The sequence below is a fragment of the Chiroxiphia lanceolata genome, chromosome 26, assembly GCF_009829145.1.
Source record: "Chiroxiphia lanceolata isolate bChiLan1 chromosome 26, bChiLan1.pri, whole genome shotgun sequence".
Classification (NCBI taxonomy): Eukaryota; Metazoa; Chordata; class Aves; order Passeriformes; family Pipridae; genus Chiroxiphia; species Chiroxiphia lanceolata.
This window is the reverse complement of record NC_045662.1, coordinates 4,490,800-4,506,711: the sequence shown is the minus strand read 5'-3', so window position 1 is coordinate 4,506,711 and position 15,912 is coordinate 4,490,800. Positions and strand designations below refer to the sequence as shown.

The 15,912-nt window shown below is 60.5% G+C and overlaps 3 protein-coding genes across 3 annotated transcripts; all 3 read left to right on the top strand.

Moving 5' to 3' along the window:
* Positions 1-542: 542 nt before the first annotated feature.
* Positions 543-4,507, top strand: LOC116798552 (gasdermin-A2-like; the record flags this gene model as incomplete). The annotated part of the gene is made up of 9 exons (XM_032711051.1): positions 543-633; positions 810-1,020; positions 1,284-1,449; positions 1,534-1,627; positions 2,042-2,095; positions 2,373-2,542; positions 2,731-2,881; positions 3,449-3,522; positions 3,659-4,507. Coding segments are annotated over 9 exons (1,323 nt in total), but the record flags the coding sequence as incomplete, so codon positions are not given.
* Positions 4,508-5,356: 849 nt separating this feature from the next.
* PSMD3 (proteasome 26S subunit, non-ATPase 3) lies at positions 5,357-10,214 on the top strand. Its single transcript, XM_032711516.1, has 12 exons — positions 5,357-5,558; positions 6,290-6,480; positions 6,945-7,082; positions 7,263-7,399; positions 7,479-7,669; positions 7,840-7,943; positions 8,581-8,695; positions 8,896-9,015; positions 9,087-9,190; positions 9,369-9,524; positions 9,635-9,685; positions 9,766-10,214. Exons 1-12 carry the CDS (start codon positions 5,390-5,392, stop codon positions 9,841-9,843), a joined length of 1,554 nt encoding a protein of 517 aa, XP_032567407.1. The 5' UTR covers positions 5,357-5,389; the 3' UTR covers positions 9,844-10,214.
* Positions 10,215-12,526: 2,312 nt separating this feature from the next.
* On the top strand, positions 12,527-14,247 carry CSF3 (colony stimulating factor 3). Its single transcript, XM_032711050.1, has 5 exons — positions 12,527-12,542; positions 13,012-13,178; positions 13,470-13,577; positions 13,695-13,841; positions 14,077-14,247. The coding sequence occupies exons 1-5, from the start codon at positions 12,527-12,529 to the stop codon at positions 14,245-14,247; spliced, it is 609 nt and encodes a 202-aa protein (XP_032566941.1).
* Positions 14,248-15,912: the final 1,665 nt, after the last annotated feature.

Sequence of the window (15,912 nt, the reverse complement as noted above, 5' to 3'; positions counted from 1 at the left end):
GGCTCTCAAACACCAGCTCTGCCCTGCACAGCACCAGACCACACCCAAGGGGCTGGCCTGGGCTGATTGCTTGATATCTCTGGGAAGATTTGCCCCCAAAATCTGCACCCTCAGAGCCTGCAAGCTGTGAACTGTCTGCACCATTTCCTCAGCAAAGGGGGACGAGTCCAAATAATCCACAGCTCCAGCTCCTTCCTCTCCAAACGCTCCCTAAAACAACCCTCTGAAAGTTGGGTCCTTAGATAATGTGGTGTATTTAGGTCATTATTTTGAAAACTTCCTAATAATTGAACTAACATTTGGTTACAATGTCCTGCTCTTAGTTCAAGTAATTTGGCTTAACTTGCCTTGCCTCTTTCCCAAGGCACAAATCCACTTGGCTTGGCTGCAAAACTTCATCCATACAAAGCAGAATGTTTAAAAAAGTCACCAGATACATTGTAAATCAAGGGGATCCAAGCAAACAATCGGTCCCTGTCGAGAGCATCACAGACAACGAGCACTTCAGACCCTTCTGTCTTCTGATAGGAAAAAGAAAACAAAACAGCATATACCGCTCAGGTGCCTACTACCACCACACAGGGTTCAGACTGGACAGTGTGCTGCTGCCTGGAGAAGATGGGAAAAGCACAGGTAAAGCCCAAATATATCAACCGGATATATTCAGGTTCACAAAGTCCATAGATAATGTTTTGGGGTCACTGAGGTCATGGCTGAACTGTCCCACATTCCAGCTTTCCTGGGGGTGAAATACTTACAGTGCTGAGTCTGTGCCATCCTGCTGAAGCAAATGCATGGAATCATTTCAGAGTCCCTCCTTCCCTCGGGAGATGGTCCACATTCCAGCCAATTCGCTCTCTCAAAGGTCACCGCTGACCAAGTCGATGGGTGTCTCAGCCTTAGTGTTGACCCTGCAAGTGTGGAGCTGAAAGGAGGTGGCTCTTTGTCCCAGGAGTTTTCCATCAAGCTGCAGAAGAAGGCCATATCAATGGACTCACTGGAGACAGTGAGAAAAAATAGGTAAGGCAGGACAAAGGCAGCACACATGCTCTGGCCATCCCCACCCAACCCATCCTGGGTCACACAGTGGGTGTTCAACAGCAAAAAAAACAAGACTGAGACCTTAGACAATGAATTCCCCCTAACTAGGCCAGGCTGGGTGGGGCTTGGAGCCAGAACATCCCCTCTGAGCCTCCTTTTCCCCAGGTCGAGCCACCCCAGCTCTCTCAGCTGCTCCTCAAATCACTTGTGCTCCAGCCTGTTCCATCCTTTTTCTCTTTTAGAAAAATCAACATGGATCACTCCTTCATCCAGCAGCTCCAGGGGACAAAGCTCAAGTTGTACGTGGTTTATGAAACCCTGGAAGCCTCAGAGGAGACCGTCTACAAGGAATCCAGCAAGGCACATGGAGGCTTCCTAGCCAGGATTAACGCCAAGTTCTCTGCACAGGTTTGGTTTCTCTCTGTGCTCAGGGGTCGCTCCTTCCCCAACACCTGCACCCAGGTGCTCTAACAGGATGTTTTCCTCCACCAGGCCTCCACAGAGAACAGACAAAGCATAGTCATACCCAAGGGCTGCACCCTGGCCTTCAGGGCCATCCAGATGAACATTAGCAAAGGAGAATGGGGTAAGTAACTTCCAGAAATTACCAACTCCTCCATTCGGGAAACAGTGCAGAAGAGGAAGAACATTTTCTCAAGTGTCACTCAGCCCCACAGCCACCCTCAGCTCGTTTGCAAGGAGATGGAGGCAGTGGGAGGGACAGAAACCACCTGGGGAAGGTTGTCCAACCCATGGAAGGTCAAGGAGCTGTGTGGGAAAGGAGCAGTTTGGGGAGGGGTTGGCAGGGAGGGGCAAGAGGGACACTGGAACTCTCAGCTCTCCATTTGGGGAGCTGCAGAGCTCCTGGTGATAAATGGCACAGGCAGCAGAGTTTGGATTGGTTCTTTTTCCTGTTTAGAAGAAAAGAGCCAGGGAGAAAACAGGGTGGGTGACCTTCAGTGGGAAGAACATTGTAAATGTTCTTTTTATCCTGTTGCAGGACTGGGTTTTTTCAAAAGAACTCGTCTTGCACATGTATATTACTTCGATGATGGTAAGCAAAGTATTTTTCTGCTTCCACTTGCACAACTTTTACCTGGTTTGGGTAAGGTGGAATCTCCCAGGATAAAACAAACCACCAAGACTGATGTGTTCCCCAAGACATGACAAGTGCCCAAATTCCATCTTGCTTCCACAATATTCACACCAGTGTTTCACACTTTCTGTCTTGCTTCCAAAATATTCACACCAGGGTTTCACACTCTCAGTTTAGGGCTGCCACTGAACTCCCAGTTCAGTAGTGACATCTTTGCACTCTTTCTGGTTTTCAGGTGTCAAGCTTTCTGGTTTACCAACAACAAAATTAGATGCAGTGGACACAGAAGTTAAACAATACTGTGGGATTTTCTCTGAGTTGCCTTCTGGCCTGCGGGTCATGTTCTTAAACACCATCACAGCTGTGATGAGAGACAGGAACCTCTTTCAGGAGCTGAGCCAGAAGGTAAGTAAAGCTTCTCTCAATGCCAGGATTTACAAACACACAGACATCCACCATCACACCTCTTGCCCCACAAGGCACCTGTGCCATAACAGTCCCTCCAGAATTCCCACACTCAGCACATCTCTCTGCTCTGCACTAGCAGCAGCCTCTGCCCTCAAATCCTCACTTTTCTTTTCCTTGTTCCCCAGATGGAAGGATTTCTTGAGAAAACTGATGGTTATGAGCTGAAAACTGAAAGCCCTGACTTAAAAGACCTGTTGAGCACGTTAAAGAATTCTCCAAGAGATCGTTGTCTTCTGCTGGCAAAGGGAATAACCTACACCCTCGATGCTTTGGCTGGTGAGGCTTTGGGTCTTTAATAGTAGGGAAATAAAGGCAGGGCTGACTCCCAGGCTGGCCAGGCCCTCCTGCTCCTCTTCCTCCCCAGGTGGAATCTGCATCTAAATCCCAGGCAGGGCAGAGCAGAGAACCCCCCATGATACCCCTCCAGGGTCAGGTTGGATCTCAGGGAAAGGTTCTTCCCCCAGAGGGTGGTTGGCACTGACCAGGCTCCCCAGGGCAGTGGGCACAGCACCAAGGCTGCCAGAGCCCCAAGAGTGTTTGTACAATGCTCTGAGGGACAGGGTTGGATTGTTGAGGTGTCCTGGGCAGGGTCAGGAATCAGACTTGATGATCCTTGGGAGTCCCTCCCAGCTCACGAGATTCCATGATTCTGTGAGTAACAGACACATCCCTCTCACTGCACAAATCATTTGGAATAAAACATCCAAAGAGCTTTGGAACAAACAGAAATTGTTTTCTACTAGAAATGATCACCCTTCTCATCCTGCTCACCCTGCCCATCCCACCAGCTCTCTCAAACACCTGGCTGGCAGGTTTCTGATCAGAGCTGGTTTCATTCTGCAGAGCTACTGGACAATCAGCTGCTGCTGCTGCTGGAATCCTTGGAAAGGAAGATTGTGTCCCAACAGCTGCAGCTGGTGAGTACCCACATCACACTTGTCTGGTTTGAAAGGGGGAATAGGGGTATTTTAATTAAAGCACTGTGTCCATGATGACATCACAATTTGACACTTGTTAAAACACTGATTTGCCTTTTTTGTTGTTGCTCTGAAGGTTGGAAAACTCCTGGAACACGAGCTGGAGAATGAGTCTTTCCGTGTGGATGCCAGCCTGCTCTCCTTCCCAGAGCAGGATGATCAGATATTAACCATGACCCTGGTGGAGCTGAGCAGAGTGAAGCTCCAGGAAGATGGATCAGCTGAGCCCATGGAACAGCCCTACGAGGTGGTGGCCGCCCTGTACGTGGCCCTGTATGCCCTCAACCTCTTCACTGGGGACTTGGTCCTGTCCAGGGAACCCCTCCCCAAGCTGCAGGAAAACCTCTGCCCACCAGCCTCTTCTCTCCCCCAATTTCATCCTTGTTAATGCTCAAGGCTGCTTTGGCTGAGAAAAGCAAACTTAAGGCAGGAAAACTCATTATGGATGCAAAAGGCTGGATATCAAAGTGGACTTCCCTGGCTGTCCCCCATTGAATGTAGAGGGACAACCGGAAAATCCTCAAGCCCAAATAATCACAGGCCTGGCAGCTGTGCCTCGTGTGCTTCCCTAAAAACGCTGCTGCTTCTGCAACCAATGAATGGGAAAGGGAAAGGCAAGGGAATGCCAAGGGAAAGGCAAGGGAAATGCAAACGGAAAAGGGGGAAAAATGTAATGGAAACAAAAGCTAAAGGAAAAAACCTGCAGTGACCCACTTACCCTGGTCCTCCCTGGGGGTCCTGGAGGGCTCCATGTGCTGCTGGTGGCACAAGGGTGAGGGGATCCCAGGGCTTTCACTCACCCTTCCCTGGTCCCAGCACTGCCATCGCCCACAGGCTGCTCCAGGGACATGGGGCAGTGCTTCAGATACAATTTAAATATTCTCATTATCGCTTTATAAATAAAGAGGAGCTTCTTGCTGAGCAACCTGGTGTTCTGGAAGGCAGCTTCTTTCTTTCTGTGTGTTTTCGGTCCCACAGCACATCCCACAACCTTGGGAGTGAGGCTGTCGCAGAAATAAGGGCACATAGCTCTCCCGTTCTCAGTCCCAGCCTGGCTCCTCACGGGACCCCTCACAGGATTCCCGGTCCCGGTCCCTCACGGGACCCCTCACGGGACCCCTCACGGGACCCCTCACGGGTCTCCCGGTCCCAGTCCCTCACGGGACTCCTCACGGGTCCCCTCACAGGAGCCCTCACAGGATCCCCGGTCCCGGCCCCTCACGGGACCCCTCACAGGATTCCTGGTCCCGGCTCCTCACAGGACCTCTCACGGGTCTCCTGGTCCCGGTCCCGGCCCCTCACGGGGTCCCTCACAGGACCCCTCACGGGACCCCTCACAGGACCCCTCACGGGACTCCCGGTCCCAGTCCCTCACGGGTCCCCTCACAGGAGCCCTCACAGGATCCCCGGTCCCGGCCCCTCACGGGACCCCTCATGGGACCCCATGGAACCCCTCACAGGATCGCCGGTCCCAGCCCCTCACAGGACCCTTGACGGGACTACCGCTCCCGGACCCTCACGGGACCCCTCACAGGATCCCTCACGGGAATCCCGGTCCCGGCCCCTCACGGGACCTCGCGCTTCTGCCCAGTGCGGACGCGCGCGCGCCTGCGCCCCCAAGCGGGCGGACACAGCCGAGCGCCGGGCGGAAACACCCGAAAGCTTTACGGAAACTGCCGAGCAGGCTCGGCGGGACTCCCCGAGCGGCGGCGGAAAGGCCCGAGCGGGCGGAGGGAGGAGCCGATCGCGGTCGGGCGCTCGGCGCTCGGCCGGCCGCGCCTGGCGGCCCGTTGTGCAGTGTCACGCCATGAAGCAGGACGGGCCCCGCCGCCGCGGCGACAAGGCCAAGGCACCCCCCGAGGGACCCCCGCCCGCGCCCCCCGACGTCGAGATGCACGAGGAGGCGGCCCCGGCGGCCCCCGAGGCGGCGGGCGAGCGGCAGCCGCAGAGGGAGCTGGACGCCATCACGCTGGAGGGTGAGGGGGGGAGGTCGCTGTGATGGGGGGTCTGAGAGAGGACTGGGGGGTCGTGAGGGAGAGAGGGAGCAGGGACAGCTTGGAGGGACATCGGGGAGGGGTCCTGGGAGAGAGTGGGTTGGGGGGAGGGGGGTTGGGGGGCTACGGGAGCCCTGGAGGAGTTTTGGGGGGGAGTCTCAGTGGAGGGGGGCTGGAAAGGATGTTGGGAGAGGAGAATGGGGGGATCGGTGTGGGGAGGGGAGTTGGGGGGCGGCCCTGAGGGAAAGGGAGCTGGGAGGTGGGTTTTGGGGGGGTCATTTTGGGGAGGGGGAGTCTTGGAGTACCATGTGGGAAAGGGAGGTGGGTTGGGGGGGGGGCGTCACTGTGAGGAAAAGGAGATGAAGGTGTGTTTTTGGGGAGGGTCACTGTGTGCAAAGGGGCTTGGGGGGGCTCTGTGAAGGAAAGGAATAGGAAGAGGTGTTTTGTGGAGATCCCTGGGAGAACGGGCTGTGAGGGGCAGGGGAGCTGCTGACCTGCTGTGGTGGAACCCCACGGGGATGCAGAGAGGGGCTGGAGCCCCTGGGGAGGAGGAAGAAGGCTCTGGGAGGGTCTCCCCAGCCCCCTACTCCGAGCAGGGACAGGTCAGGTCACCGGGGATACTGAAGCCCCAGGGCAGCAGGACAGGGGAGACCCAGCCCTGGGGTGCCCTGGCAGAGGATTTGAGGTGAGGGGTGTCCGTGTGCCCCCCACAGACATCAAGGAGCACGTGAAGCAGCTGGAGAAGGCGGTGTCGGGGAAGGAGCCGCGCTACGTCCTGCGGGCCCTGCGGGCTCTGCCCTCCACCTCCCGCCGCCTCAACCCCAACGTGCTGCACAAGGCCATCCACGGCTTCTTCACCTCCAACTGCACCCTCAGGGACTTCCTGCTCGGGTTCCTGGAGGAGGTACGGGCAGGGACGGGAGGGGACACCTGCCCCCAGTGCAGCTCCCAGCTCGGGGATTCCAGCACAGGAAGGATGGGGAGCTGTTGGAGTGAGGAGGCACCAAGATGATCAGAGGGATGAGGCACCTCTGCTCTGAGGAAAGACCGAGAGAATTGGGATAATTCAGCTTGGAGAAGACAAGGTTTAGGGATGACTTAACTGTGGCCTCCCAGTACCTGAAGGAGCCAACAGGAAAGATGGGGAGAAACTATTTACAAGGGTCTGCAGTGACAGGACAAGGGGGAATGGCTTCACACTGACGGCCTGGGGCACTGGGGGCACACAGCCCAGCTGCTCAAGAGCACGTGTGAGTGGTGACAGGACACTGCAGCCCTGGGCAGGGATGGGACTGTCATGAGAGCAGCCTGGGCTGGCTCCTGTCACATCCTGACAGGGATGAGGATGTGTCTCCTCTGTTCCCTCAGTCCATGGACACGGAAGCTGAGCTGCAGTTCCGCCCACGGACAGGGAAAGCAGCCTCAGCCCCTCTCCTGCCAGAGGTGGAGACCTACCTGCAGCTGCTGCTCGTCATCTACCTGATGAACAGCAAGAGGTACCCTGAGGTGAGACCCCCAAGCTGATCCCACTGTCCTCCTGCTCCTCAGGAGCCTCACGGACCACCTGGCTCTGCCCCACACTGTACCCTCTTCCCAGGGATATTGGGAGGCCACCTCACAGCCCAGGTGGTCTCTGCCCCTCTCGGGATCAATCCCCCTGCTCTGACCTCCCTTCCCCTCCCGCAGGCTCAGAAAGTGTCCGATGATCTGATGCAGAAGATCAGCTCCCAGAACCGCCGGGCCCTGGACCTGGTGGTGGCCAAGTGCTACTATTACCACTCCCGGATCTACGAGTTCCTGAACAAGCTCGACGTGGTCCGGAGGTGGGATGGGCCCTGGGGGTGGGCTGTCCCCGAGCTCGGTCCCCCCGTTTGCTCCCTGACTCCCTGTGCCATCCCACAGCTTCCTGCACGCGCGGCTCCGCACGGCCACGCTGCGCCACGACGCCGACGGCCAGGCCACGCTGCTCAACCTGCTCCTGAGGAATTACCTCCACTACAACCTCTACGACCAGGCCGAGAAGCTCGTCTCCAAGTCCGTGTTCCCCGAGCAGGCCAACAACAACGAGTGGGCTCGGTACCTGTACTACACAGGTGAGCGTGTCCCACCCAGGGGAGCCGCCCCCGCCTCCCGGCTCCGCTTCCCTGGAAACCCCTTTGAGCAGCTGGAGATGGGGCTTCCAGGCAGGATTTGGAGCCCCGTGCGCGCGGGTCGGGTTGGATTCACTTGGGTGGCTTTCCCCACCCGCCCCGTGTGGGCGCAGGGCGGATCAAGGCCATCCAGCTGGAATACTCGGAGGCGCGGCGGACCATGACCAACGCCCTGCGCAAGGCGCCGCAGCACACGGCCGTGGGCTTCAAGCAGACGGTGAGGGGGGACAGCGTGGAACCCCCCGGGGCTGGGGGTGGGGCTGGGACCCCTCAGGTTTGGGATCTCCCAGGGAGTCAGGCCTTGCAGGGGTGATGGGTGCAGGATCTCCCAGGTTTAGGACCTCCAGGACCTGCTGGGATGTCAGGCCTTATGGAGTCAGGTCTGGGACCACCTCAGGTTTGGGATCTCCCAGGGAGTCAGGCCTTACAGGGGTGATGGGTGCAGGATCTCCGAGGTTCGGGACCTACCAGGAACAGATCCAGGACCTGCTGGGATGTCAGGCCTTATGGAGTCAGGTCTGGGGCCACCCCAGGTTGAGACCTTCCACGGCCAGATCCAGGACCCCCCCAGAGTTGGGCTCTGGAACCTCCCAGGTTTGGGACCTCCTGGGGTTGGGACTTCCCAGTGTATCAAGCCCCATGGGGACAGCTTTGGGACCGCCCGGGGTGTTGGGCCCTGCAGGGAAAATGAGTGTGGGACCTCCCAGGTTTGGAACTTCCCAGGGACAGATCTGGGACCTCCTGGGCCCCTCAGGGATGGGAATGGGTTCAGGACTTCCTGGAGTTGGGTCCCACAGGGACAGGGATGGTTTCAGGCCCTGTGGGGACTCACCCAGGGTCTCGTTCTGCCCCAGGTGCACAAACTGCTCATCGTGGTGGAGCTGCTGCTCGGGGAAATCCCAGACAGGCTGCAGTTCCGGCAGCCCTCGCTCAAGCGCTCGCTCATGCCCTACTTCTTGCTGACCCAGGGTATGACCTTTTACCCCTCCCTGTCCCATAGAGCCATGGAATGCCCTGAGTGGGAAGGCACCCAAGGGGAGTTCTCTTCTCTCCCCTTGGTGGGACTCAGATGCAGATGCCACTTGGGAAGGAGGAGGAGGAAGGGAGTCAGCCCTGCCTTGCATTCCCTGTCCTTTCTCCTTCCCCCATTCCCACCTTCTCCCCTCCAGCCGTCAGGACGGGGAACCTGGCCAAGTTCAACCAAGTCCTTGACCAGTTTGGGGACAAGTTCCAGGCAGATGGCACCTACACCCTCATCATCCGGCTGAGGCACAACGTCATCAAGACAGGTAGGGGGGTGTTTGGGGTCCCCCTGGGCAGTACCGTGGTCCCAGGGGGCTGCATCCCACTGTCCCTGCAGGTGTCCGGATGATCAGCCTCTCCTACTCCCGCATCTCCCTGGCTGACATCGCCCAGAAGCTGCAGCTGGACAGCCCAGAGGACGCCGAGTTCATCGTCGCCAAGGTACCAGCACGGGGGGTCCTGGGGTGCCCACAGCCCCCTGCTCTGCCCTGTCCCCCCACACTCCCTCCCTGGGGCACCACTGTGTCCGGCTGGAGACCTCTCCGGGGAGAGCTGGGGACGCTCCGTGCACCACATCCCGAGCCCTGGGGGACACGCCGTGCCCTGCCCCTGCCCACAGGCCATCCGGGACGGCGTGATCGAGGCCAGCATCAACCACGAGAAGGGCTACGTCCAGTCCAAGGAGATGATCGACATCTATTCGACCCGGGAGCCCCAGCTGGCCTTCCACCAACGCATCTCCTTCTGCCTCGACATCCACAACATGTCCGTGAAGGTGAGCACGGCCTGGCCCCACGTCCCCGGGGGCAGGGGACAGTCCTGGGGACAGCGGGACACAGCCCCAGGCTGGCTCAGCTCAGAGCTCCTCCTCCTCCCTTTCTCCAGGCCATGAGGTTCCCACCCAAATCGTACAACAAGGACTTGGAATCTGCAGAGGTGAGGTCTCACCCGGGTCCCTGCGGCCACGGGAAGGACGTGGCTCCTGTCCCCACCTGCCACCAACCTCTGCCTTCCAGGAGCGCCGGGAGCGTGAGCAGCAGGACCTGGAGTTCGCCAAGGAGATGGCAGAGGACGACGACGACGGTTTTCCGTGACCCTGGGCCCTGGCTGTGTTTTTTATTTGTCCCTCGGGCAGATGGTGGCTGAGCAGGGCGCCCCCAGCCCCCCTTTTATAAATCCCTGCATGTCTGTACTGTGGGAGGGGACACGGGGGGTTCCCTGGGCCCACAGCCCCCGACCCCCTGCACCCACGGCGGGACCCCCTCCCCAATAAACATCCCTGGAAGGATCCCTGTGGTGATGTCGGAGCCGGTGCTGGGGGGGCTGCGGGGGGAGCGGGGCTGGAGCGGGCAGGGGGCAGGAGCGGGGGCTCCGCCAGGGCCCCCCCATCTCCCGCGACAGCAACGGGGTCAAACTTTGTTAAACTTCAATTACGAATTTTAAAATAAAAGACGGAAAAACACCAGCCTGGGCGGCTCCTGCCGTGGGTTTGTTGGGGTGGGGAGGGGGCACAGGGCTGGAGACCTCTGTGGGGAAAGGCACAGGGCCAGGCTGGCCCCCCCTTGTGCCCCACAGCCCCAGCCCCGGGGGGTGATGGTGACAGGGGATGTGTAGCCACCCCAGGTGGATCCTGCCGGTATCTGGGATCAGTCCTCTGGGAAAAGCCGGGAATTCCCCAGCACGCCCATGCCGGGACAGGGGCCAGGGCTGAGGGTCAAGTGTGAGGCTGCCCCAGCCCATCCCTGCTCCAGGGCCCCCTGGGGGAGACAGGGAAGGTGAGAGCCCAGCCGAGGGGGACAGCCAGGGCTGGCACTGGGGTCTTAGGGACACCCCAGGAGCGCTGACGTGTTGGCAGAGAGAAGGGGACGAGGATTCCCAGCTTGGGCCACGTGAAGAGGAAGTGTGACCACGAGGCTGAAACAGTGGGGTGAGTGCCCAGGGCAGTCCCCAGGGCCAGGCTGGGCAGCTCAAGGCTCATGTGGGGGATTGTGCTGCCCCAGCTCCACCCCCCACCCCCCAACACCCACAGAGTTTCGAGTCCAAAACCACTTCCTTCCTTGGAAAGCTGACGGGGGCTTTGGGCCCCACCAGGCGCTGATTCAACCACCCCCCCCCCACACAATTCCTGAAAGCACCAACCTGCTGAGAGGGCAGATCCGCTCCAGGGTGATCCTGTGGGCCCTCGGGGTCCCTGCAGTCCAGGGGGACCACACCAGGTCCCTCCATGGCCACCAGCTTCCCCTGACTCCTGGGAGGGCACAGGCAAAGCTGGGAGGGGCTGTTGCTTCCCAAAATCCCACAAGCAGTCCCCACTGCCACGATCCTCTCACGCAGTCCGAGGGCAGAACACTTGGTGCTCCCGGGTTCTGAGGGGAGGTCGGCCTTAGGTTCCAGAGGGAACAGCTGGCTCTGTTCTGTGCCCATGGGTTGGCTGCAGCTGATGGGGGTTCGTTTCCCAGCTGGAGGTGGGAGAAGCTCTCGGGGCTGGTGCTGCGGCTCTGCCCCACAAACTGCACCCCACAAAGTGTAGCCCATGGGCTGTACCCCACTGGGTGTGTGGCCCATCCCCACGCCCACCAGGGTCTGCAACATGCAGGAATGGGGTTCCCTGTCTCCATCCCTGTCCTCACAGCCTCCAGGAGGACAGGGATGGGACCCTACCAGGGGTCAGGGGCACAGAGTGAGACCCCCCAGCTCAGGGTCACCCTGCCTGGGGCTGGGGGGGGCAGTAGGTGCCTCCCTGCCCCGTCCAGCCCGTGCCAGACAGGAGCCGATCCAGCTGGCACCAGCCCAAGGGATCATCCTGGAAGGACTTGCGGGAACCGGCACGAGCCAAAATTCCCACGTCAGCGTGGCAGGGCCGGGAAGGGCCATCCCAGACCTGGGGCTGCCCTGGAAGCCTCTTCCCTGAAGGGCAGGGCGTGTTGGCCCCTCGCAGGAGGAGGGGGGTCAGCCTGATGCAGCTGCAGCGCATGGGGGACACTGTGCACAACCCGGCCCCACAGCGCCCAGCAGGGCAGGATGTGACCCCAGGGTGCTGCACCGGGCAGCCACAGCCCTGGGGAGGTGCCTGGACAGGGTCACATTTTGGCCACCTCCAGCTGGTGCCACCACAGTGAAGGGCACAGAGTCAGAATTGCAGGACATTCCGAGGCGGAAGGGACCCACAGGGGCCATCGAGTCCCACTCTCCAGTCACATCACCAGCACCCACCCTGGCGCTGGGGTGAGGGGCTGGGGCAGCTAGGGGGGTGATTCCCACATGGAACAGGGATGGGCATGATCCTGGAGTGACACTGGCAGCGAGAAGCCACCGTCCCCTTGTCCGGTCACCTCTGAATGACCCTGAAGCAACCCTGCGAGTGACCCTCTGAGTGACCCTCTGAGTGACCTCACTGCACTGGGCTCTGGCCAGCGCAGTGGGAGCCCTGGGAGCAGGTTAATGAGTCACCAATGCCCCACCAGCCCCATCCTGGCACCCACCTCGGTGCCAGGGCTGAGCCGGGCACCCACAGCCACACTGAGGGGCAGCGCTGCCCACTCGCCCCGGGAAAGCCCCGCAGTGGGGGCCCAGCTGAGCGCCCGGTTCCCGAGATCTGAAAGCTGTGATTAAGGCAATGAAGCAATCAGGGCGGTTGCAACGTCGGTGAGAATCCCCGGGGCCCGCACTATAAATGCCCTGATCGATGAGCAGAGCTGGGCAGGACAGAGGGAGGCCGGGCTGGGCTGGGCTGGGCTACTCTGAACTGAGGAGAAGACACCAAGCCGGGCACCCACCATGTGCTCCCTCACCCGTGAGTACCTGGCACCCACTGCAGCCCCCCCTACTCCCACTGCTCCCACTTCCCCCACACCTCCTGCTGCTCCCACTGCTCCTGCTGCTCCCATTGCTCCCATTGCACCCACAGCCCCCATTGCTCCCACAGCCCCCACATCTCTCACTGCTCCTGTTGCTCCCATTGTACCCACTTCACTCACTGCCCCCACTGCACCCACAGTGCCCAATTCCCCCAGAGCACCCATAAATCCACCCTTCCTATAACACCTGCTGCACCCACACACCCAGAGCCCCCCAGCACTGCCCCACGGCCTGTGGGATGCAGGGAGTGTCCATCCCTCTTCCCATTCAGGGGTCTCTGCCCCTTTCCCAGCCCCCACTGGTGCCCCCATCTCTTTGGGGGGCTTCTGGTTGCTGACCCCACCCTGGGCACGGGGTCGGGGTCCCCGGGGTGTCAGGTGGGCTCTGAGCTGTTGTCCCCGCAGGTGGGCTGGCGCTGCTGGGCGCACTGCTGTGGGCACCGTGGTGGGCACTGCACGGGGCACCACTGCCCGAGCTCTCCGGGGACCAGGACTTCCAGCTCTTCCTGCAGAGGAACCTCGAGTTCACCCGCAAGGTCCGCGGGGATGTGGCCGCGCTGCAGCGCATGGTGGTGAGTCCCACAGAGGGGGGACGGTGGAACCCCCGGGGTCACAGACAAGGCACTGCAGGGCTGGGAGCCTGTGGGGTCCCCAGGCTGAGTCCTGGGGTCCTGGGGTCCACTGGGGGCACGTAGGGACCCTCCCAGGCACACACCAGCCAGGGCAGCCAACACCGGTGGCAGGTCCACTCCATCCCCTCCCTCCTTCTGGCTGGGCTGTGGGGGGTCCCACACCCCAGGAATGGGATGTTGGGGGGTGTCGGGGTCCTCTGGCTGTCCTGACACCGTCCCCCTCGCCTGCAGTGTGACACCTTCCAGCTGTGCAAGGAGGAAGAGCTGCTGCTGGTGCGGCAGGACCTGGACATCGCGCAGGTGCCGCTGGAGCAGTGCCACAGCCGCTCCTTCCAGGCGGTGAGTGCAGCCCACCCCTGCCAGGACATGGTAGGTCTCAGCCCCACTGGCTCTGCCACAGCTTGGGGCACCCCAGAGCCCTCCGTGGTCCCACTGACCGTGCTGTGCCCACCACAGGAGACCTGCTTCAACCAGATCCGCGCCGGGCTCCGCGTCTACCACGGCTCCCTGGCCGCTGTGAGGGACCTGCTGCCCGGCCATGCTGGGCTGGTGGAGACCCTGCAGCTGGACACAGCCAACCTGTCCTCCAACATCCAGCAGCAGGTGAGGGGGATGGGGGGTTGGGGGGATTGGGTGGGCACGGCAGGGGCTGAATCCCCAGGGATGGGTGGGCATGGTGGGCACCGTATCCCCAGGAAGGGCATGTGGGGGCAGGAGGGCTGCATTCCTGGGGCACAGGGAGGGCCCAGCAGGGACACTCCGCATCCCCGGGATGCCTCCGTGCTCCCAGGGCGTCTCTGAGCCCGGAGCTGATTCCGCTGCCTCTGCCTGGCTGCAGATGGAGGACCTGGGCCTGGCCACAGTGACGTACCCCACGGAGAACTCGGACCCCCTGCCCACCTTCTCCTCCCACTTCCACCACCAAGTCGGTGGTTTCTTCATCCTGGCCAACTTCCAGCGGTTCCTGGAGACGGCGTACCGGGCTCTGCGGCACCTCGCCCGCCTCTGACCCCTCTTCGTGGATGTCCCACCCAAGGGACGTCCCAGGAGCGCCCCGTTTTCTGCTTATTTAATATTTATGGCTATTTAATATTTATCTGGCCGGGGATGCTCCCGGTCCGGGGGGTCCCCGTGGTGGATCCGTGCACGGGTATCTGTGCAGCATCACCCTTGTTTAATATTTAAACACAAGCGTATCTCTGCTACGAGGTTCGGGAGCTGGGCTGAGCCCCCGCAGCTGCTGCGGCACCGCCTGTGCCTCAGTTTCCCCATGGTTTGTGCTGCAGGGTCCCACCTGCAGCATCCCACGGGAAACCGCCTTCATCCGAGGATGAGGATGCTCCAGAGCAGCATCTCCCTGCCTGGGCTGCAGCCTGCAGGGTCACATCTGATGGGTGTTATTTCCAGTAATTAATATTTATTAGCCATTAGGGAGGGAGGGGAGGATGGAAATGTCGGGGGGATGCAACCCACCCAGAACGAGGCTTCTCTGGGGAGCACCAGCGCTGGGGGGAAGCTGCCTCTGCTCTGTCCCCCTTCCCTGCTAAATTCAGGGTATTTATTGCAATTTAACTTATTAGTGCCCATCCCTGGCTGGGAGCAGCTGCTTGGACGTGGTCCCATCCCCTGAGCCTGACGCAGCCCCGGTCCCGTGGCCGTGTGGGAGCTGCGGGCGCGGGGGCGGCGGGTTTTGTACTCTATTTATTGCTGCAGTTGGGTCAGCCCCGAGGAACACACGCTACGTTTTTTTTTTTTATTTGTGATAAAAACGGAAATAAACTCTATTTTTTGCTCTGTCCTGCTGTCTCCTGCCTGCTTGGGGGCGAAGTGGAGTGACCGGGCATGGGGACACGGGGACAGAGGAACAGGGGACCAGGGAATGTGGCACTCGGGGCCGGGCTGTGGCTGCCGCTGTCGGCTCGGTGGTGCACAGTGCCACTGGAAACCAACCCCCCTGGTGCCCCCACACCATGGCCCGAGCCCCCTGAGGGCCAAGAGGCACCCGTGGGGCATCTGCTTCCTCCCACCCCCGGCAGTATCACTTGGGCAAGAGCCGATTCCTAGAAAGCTCCGGAAGCCACCCGCGCTGGGAGGACCCACCCACCCCTCTGCTGCTGCTGCCACAGGGGGAATCTGCTCCAGAGCTGCCTCAGGATGTGCCCAGAGCCCTGCCAGAGCAACCACAGTGGGACGAGGCTTCCAGCAGTGAGGAAGGCAGGGTGCCTGTGGCAGGGTGGATGGACAAATGGATGTGGCAATGTCAGGAGATCCCTGGGCATCCCCCTGCCCCAGAAAGCCCCTGCAGCCACCCCCAGCCTCGCCCAGCCCAGGCTGTCCCCGCACTCCTCAGCTCCACCAGATCACTTTCCTCCCACCAGGCCCACGCTCAGGTCCTGTGACCACCAGCATCCCTCGCCACACTCGTCCCAGCCCCACAAGGACAGAGCCCAGGGCCAGTGGGGGCCAGTGGGAGAAGTTCCTGCCTCCCCCCAACTTCCCAGCCCTGGGAAGGGGCTGGCACAAGGCCAGAGCCCCATGGCTGGGCTCTCATCGCCAGGGGAAGCCCTCACTCCCAGGCGTTTGGCTGCACACACCCCCATGGGCAGCAGCTCCCTCCTTCCTCTCCCACCTCATGGGTGCTTACGGAAAAACCCCCTTTTCCCTCTCCAGCCCC